Raw genomic sequence first — 6010 nt, forward strand, 5'->3', positions numbered from 1 at the left:
GAGGCCACTCAGCTAGTAAATGGTGCAGACAGGATTCAAACCCAGATCAGATGACTAGAGCACATACTCTTAACTATAACATTGTTTTTTAAGGGAAACCAAAAGTCTCTTGCTGTAAGATTCATTTGCTTTCAAAAAACGATGGGAAGACGGAACAAAACACACAATTCTTGCAGTGGCTCTGTGAAACCGAAAGTATTACAGGTGACGAAACTGGCTCCCAAAGTGAGTAAATACTCAAAGTTTAGCTTCCAGTTATTAGCAGAGTTGGAAACAGACCAGGTTTCCCGGCTTTAAAGGAAGTTATCTTTAAGGAAGATTGTGCAGAAAACCCTGACAATGTAAAGGGCAAAGGGACATCCGTATTATTAGTTAAGAAACATACTAACGTGTCTAAGGAATGTATGCTACACACTGAAGACTAAGAGAATGTCAAAAAGGCTATTCTATAAACACCCACAGAGGAATTGATTAATTAAATAAAGGAACTGCCAGTCTTGGGCTAAGATTCAAACCTTCTTCCCTCGAGGCAAGTGCAGAGAGGGCGCCACCAATCGGAAAAAACCAGGGAACCCGCTCAGGAGATTTACGCTCAGCCCCGTTTCTCGCCTCACTGTAATTGGTCACTTATTCAAGCACCCCGCCTCCTCTTCTGTTTAGACCATTAAGCAGCCAAGCCCAACCCACGAGCCGGGTTAGGTCTCCAATCAGAAGCCAGATTCATAGTCTCTCCTGAGAAGCCCCCTCTACCCCAGCGAGGCGCTTTACATTCGTCGGTGATTGGTTAGGTAGCAGCGTAGGGTACGCCTCCTCCTCTTCTCGATTGGTGGGAGGCCCAAGTCCCTCTTTGGCCAGGCCCCGCCCCGTCTCCCCCTTTGCGGCCAGGCCTTGGGCAAGCCCTGTCCTTTGGGGGAGCGGGACCCGCCTCCCGGTGACGGCCAAGCCAGGAATTGGCGGTGGTGCTGCAGCCATTTCCGGTTTCGGGGAGGTGGGTGGGGTGCGGAGCGGGACTTGGGGCCGCCACCGCTCCTGCCACAGCCTACAGAGCCTGCCTTGTGCCTGGTGCTACCAGGACGATGCGGCCGGGGCCCGGAGGCTGCTGCTGCCGGCGTCCGGTGCGGGCGAACGGCTGCGTCGCGAACGGGGAAGTGCGGAACGGGTACGTGAGGAGCAGCGCCGCTGTCGCAGCCGCCGCTGGCCAGGTACGGTGCGGCCGGGCGGGCTGGGACCCCCTGCAAGCGGGCCGGAGCGTGGCCGGGACGACCGTGCGGCACCGGCCGAGGGCAGCCGGTGGTGGAGGGCGCGGCGACCGTCTGCGGAGGCGGCGCCAACTGCGGCTCAGGTGTGTTGGCGCCGCTGTCCTGGCGCTGACCGGGCCTGGCCGGAGCCCGCAGGCTGCCCCGCTCTGCTCCGAGCCCCAAATGCCTTCCTCACCTGGTCCAGCCCTAGGTCAGAGTCGCTTCCCAGGGGAGACAGTGAGTGGCCCATTGACCCCTTAGGATCCTTTCGGGGACTCTCGGCCCTTCCTCCCACGGTGCCTTCCTCTGAGTTCTAAAGGCATCCACAGAAAACCACTCTTAGGGCCCTTAAGAGGTGCTATGCGGAGGGAAAGCCCAGGTGGTGCTATGGTTAAAAGCTCTGCTGCAAACCAAGAAGCGATTGTTAGTTCAAAACTGTCCAGTGGCTCCGCGGGAGAAAGACCTGGCGATCTGTTCCTGTAAAGATTGTTGTTGTTGTTAAGTACCGTGGAGTCGGTTCCGACTCATAAGTAACCCTGCACAGGGTTTCCGAGGCTGTAAATCTTTACGGGAGCAGAAAGCCTCATCTTTCTCGCGCGGAACCGCTGATAGTTTCGAACTACGCTACCAGAGCTCCTAGAAAACTCTAGGAGGTAGTTCTGCCCTGTCGTATAGGGTCATTATAAGGTGAAAATCTACTGGAGGGCATCTAAGAACCACACAAGGAGGAAAGCTCATCCACTTTCTACCACGTTTGGACCCTCTCCACATACAAGACATTCGACCATAGATCTGGTATTGAGACTGGATCCCACGCCTCAAAACCATTACCCTCTTACTTTCTAGTTGGGGAGACCCATCCCAAGTGCAGGAGAGGCCTGTCTTGAGTTGTGGTGCCCTTGACCCTTTGAGCAAGAGGATTATTTAACTACTGCTGACTTGAGATGAATCTATACTAATTAACCAAGGCTGAATCACCAACCCAGTTCAGGCACTTCTAAAATATTTTGAAAAGTTCTGAATTCAAGACCCAAACCTCACTACCATTGAGTCGATTTCGACCACTGTAAAGAGTTTCCAAGGAGGTAAATCTTGACAGGAGCAGAAAGCCTCATTGTTCCCCTTCAAGGTGGCTGGTGGGTTTGAACTGCTGACCTTGTTGTTAGCAATCCAGTACTTACCCTACAGCATCCCAGGACTCCTGAATTCAAAACAATGATACTATATATTGACCTTTAAGCTCCCTGAGCTGACTGATATTTCACTGAAAACTGTTTTTGGATAAGATGAGTTTAATTATAAAGATGTGAAATCAATGTTGCTGGAACAGAGTGTTGTGATAATTTGCAATTGATTTATAAGTCTCATTCAGATATTAAGGAAAATATAAGGAAGTCGTCAGTTTCCCCTAGCAGGATTTGGAGCAGTTGCAGGCTTTGATTCGATGGTCTTCATTTGGCATTAAGCATAAATGGCTGGCTGTTGTTGGTAAGTGCCATAGAGTCGGTTCTGACACAAGAGCAACCCTGTACAGGGTTTCTGAGGAGCAGTTGGTGGGTTTGAACTGCCGACCTTGTGTTTCGCAGTCCGGTACCGATCCTACAGCGCAACACCAGGAGCGCAAAGGTCTGGCAGCCTCGCCCAGTCAGTCTGTATGATGGATAGAACTGGTACTGTTTACTGTTATTGTTAAGTGTCCTTAAGTTTGTTCTAACTCATAGCGACCCAATAAATCATTTCTCCAGGTCATATTGAAGCCTTGATACTATAAGAGTTGGGAAAAAAACACTTAAAAAGAGCCTTTTCCTCCTCTGAGATTGTAAGATGTAAGGCATAATAATACATAGACTCAAAGATTTGTTTTCATTTAAAAAAAAAAAAGAATTGTGTGTGAGAGGACACAATAAGGATCAAGTCATTATAAAGGGGAAAGAATATTTTTGTTTTCCTAGCAATAGAAGTGGCTAATAAGACAAAATTGTTGCGAGATAAATTGTAGCAGACATTTAAAGGTTAGGAGTAAGAAAATAGATTTCAGGTGAATGCAAGTTTTTAAGAGGTGAAAGGAAATGAAGAGGTGATTACATTTTTGGAATACTTTGTGTATAACTTTTTTCAATCCCTAGAAATTAATATTCTGATTTCATAGTAAATTAAGATCCTTGTTCCCATAATGCATAACAACATAGCATTTGGAGTCCTGGTGTGGCACTGTTTGATAAGCACTGAACTGCTAACCACAAAGTCGACAGTTCAAACCCACCTTTTCTGAGGGTTTGCGCCTTGAAAACTCTATACAGATTCATGATGGGTCGGAACTAAGTCAGCAGCACTTAACAACAGCAATGACAACAGGTATGTTATTAGGAGCCCTAGTGGTGTATGTTAAGATTGGGCTGCCAACTGTAAAGTTGGAGGTTCAAACCCACCAGCTGCTTCTTGGGAGACTGATGAGGCTGTCTGCTCTAATAAAGATTCAGGGTTTCTGAGCAGTTCTGTGAGCTGTTCTGTTCTGCCCTGTAGGGTCATATGAGTTAGAATCAACAGGAAGGCAGTGGGTTTGGTGTGGTTGCCAGCTAATAAGCTGAAGAAACAGCAAATGACTAAAATGAAATTTAAAATTTTGTATAGCTGTAACATCTGGCTGACTTTTTCAAACATCTTAATGAAAAATTCTACTCTAGACACATTGGTGGAATTTGGAAGAATGATCAAGGGGAATACTCTAAGGACTGAGTAGGGCTGTTAATAGATCCTTTTTAGCAAATGATCTCTCACAACTCCTTTTAAACCAAGGTTTTAGACTTGTAGTTCTGTATACCTATATAGAGGAATATTATCTCTGAAAATACTGCCCTCCCCACTGTTTCTTAAGCAAAAGAGCAGCTCTTGGTAACTTCACAAAATCAATGTTATTGTTGCTAAGTGCCATGGAGTGGGTTCCAACTCACAACCACCCTTTATAGGATTTCTGAGGTTGTAACTGTTGTACGAGAGCAAAAAGCCTCATCTTTCTACCCCAATTGACTGGTGGGCTTGAATTTTGGACCTTATGATTAGCATTCCAGTGTTTATCCTACAGAGCCTTCATGATCCCTCACAAAAGCTGTCGATGTTGTTAAGTGCCTTTGAGTGGGTTACAACTCATAGTGACCCTGTGTAGTGTTTCTGAGGAATGGCTGGTGAGTTTGAACTGCCGACCTTGCAGTTCAAACTGACCTTGCAGTTTAGTGCTTATCCTACAGTGCCACACCAAAAGCTGTAGAGTCCTTTAAAAATACTTTCTAAAGTTGTTTTTGTTTTAATTGATGTAATATGCTAGGGCACCAACCACTACCTATAGGAAATGTTGCCAGTTATACCATAAAGAATATACTTAAAACGTTATGTACACAGCTGTGTGTCATACTTTTACTAAGATATAAATTTAGATTATAACATGATTTTGAAACCAAAATATAAATTCATTTCCTCAAAAGCCCAATACTCTTCTTTCAGTGACTAGAGACTGTACTTCCTCTGTATGTGACAGGATGAACATGTATCTAAAACAGCACCTGTTGATGTAGAGTGTTTAGGGTTTGATTAGATCGATCCTGTGATAGGAAGGGAGCATGAACAATTGCATATTAGTATGTAGTGGAGGCATTAGGTGCAGAGTTTTCATAAGGAAGAATAGCAGTTGAACAATACAGCAGTCGTTTCGTTTTCCTACCTTGTAGATGCATGAAAAGAGGTCAGCCTTTATATAAGGTAAAGGGGTGGCAATTAGCCTTAGGGAAGCTTTGACACAACTGTGTAAAGCTGGAAGGGACCTTTAGGGGCTTATATAATTCAGTCCCTTTATGTCTTTTTTAGAACTTTATTAAAACCAACCTCCACAGATGAGTCTACCCTATTTTTAAAGACCTCCTGAGGATTTGTAGGAAATTTTCTCAACAGCATTTTGCAGTACAGGCAGTCCCTGGATTGCGAAGGAGACCTGTTCCTAAAGTGTGTTTAAAGGTTGAATTGTAAGTAAATGGGAACAGATGCATAGGGTGGTTCTCATTTAGCACTGGACTGCTAACAGCAGGGTCTTTGGTTCAAACTCACCATCTGCTCCTTGGTAGCACAATGATGCTTGCTGCCTGTTTCTGAACAGATTTGTGGTCTCGGAAGCCCTCTGGAGCAGTCCTACTCAGTCTCGTAGGGTCACTGTGAGTCACAGTCAACCCGATGGCAGGGAATGTTTAAAAGCATTTTCAGTTGTTTAAAAGCTGCATGTACAGTAACTGAAGGTGATCTTGATGGAAACTTTGTTTCTAATAGGGCCCGTTTCATCCTTTTCAAAGTGATGGCAGATTTACAGAGCATTAAAGAGCATAGGGGACTCCTGATGTGGTGCTGTAGGGTCAGCACTGGACTTCGTACCACAAGATCGGTAGTTCAAACCCACTAGCTGCTCCTCGGAAACCCTGTACAGGGTCGCTATGAATCGGAACTAATTCAATGGCATTTAATAGCAAAGGGCATAGGAGTCCTTTTGCGGCTCTGTAGGATAAGCACTGGACTGTTAACCAAAAAGTCAGTCGTTCAATGCAAACTCCCTTCCAATACTAAGACTCAATGGAAATGCATGCTCTGATTGGTGACCACACACATCACCGATGGGGGGAAATGGGGTAAAAGCAGCAATGAAGTGGCAAGCTAAGCCCTACAATGTTCAGTGGACTTCTGTGGACTCAGTTGGGGACCTGATTGTCAAGCAGTGTGAGGAGACCTGGGGACTC

General features: G+C 45.8%; 1 protein-coding gene across 1 annotated transcript in view; it reads left to right on the forward strand.

Moving 5' to 3' along the window:
- Positions 1-941: 941 nt before the first annotated feature.
- The window catches only part of SPTLC2 (serine palmitoyltransferase, long chain base subunit 2), a 126407-nt gene continuing 121338 nt past the window's right edge, over positions 942-6010 (forward strand). The window contains exon 1 of the mRNA XM_006864764.1: positions 942-1202. Coding sequence (XP_006864826.1) covers positions 1077-1202 — 126 coding nt within the window. The 5' untranslated portion in view covers positions 942-1076. The remainder of the gene's footprint in view (positions 1203-6010) is intronic.

This window comes from Chrysochloris asiatica, unplaced genomic scaffold (assembly GCF_000296735.1).
Source record: "Chrysochloris asiatica unplaced genomic scaffold, ChrAsi1.0 scaffold00070, whole genome shotgun sequence".
Classification (NCBI taxonomy): Eukaryota; Metazoa; Chordata; class Mammalia; order Afrosoricida; family Chrysochloridae; genus Chrysochloris; species Chrysochloris asiatica.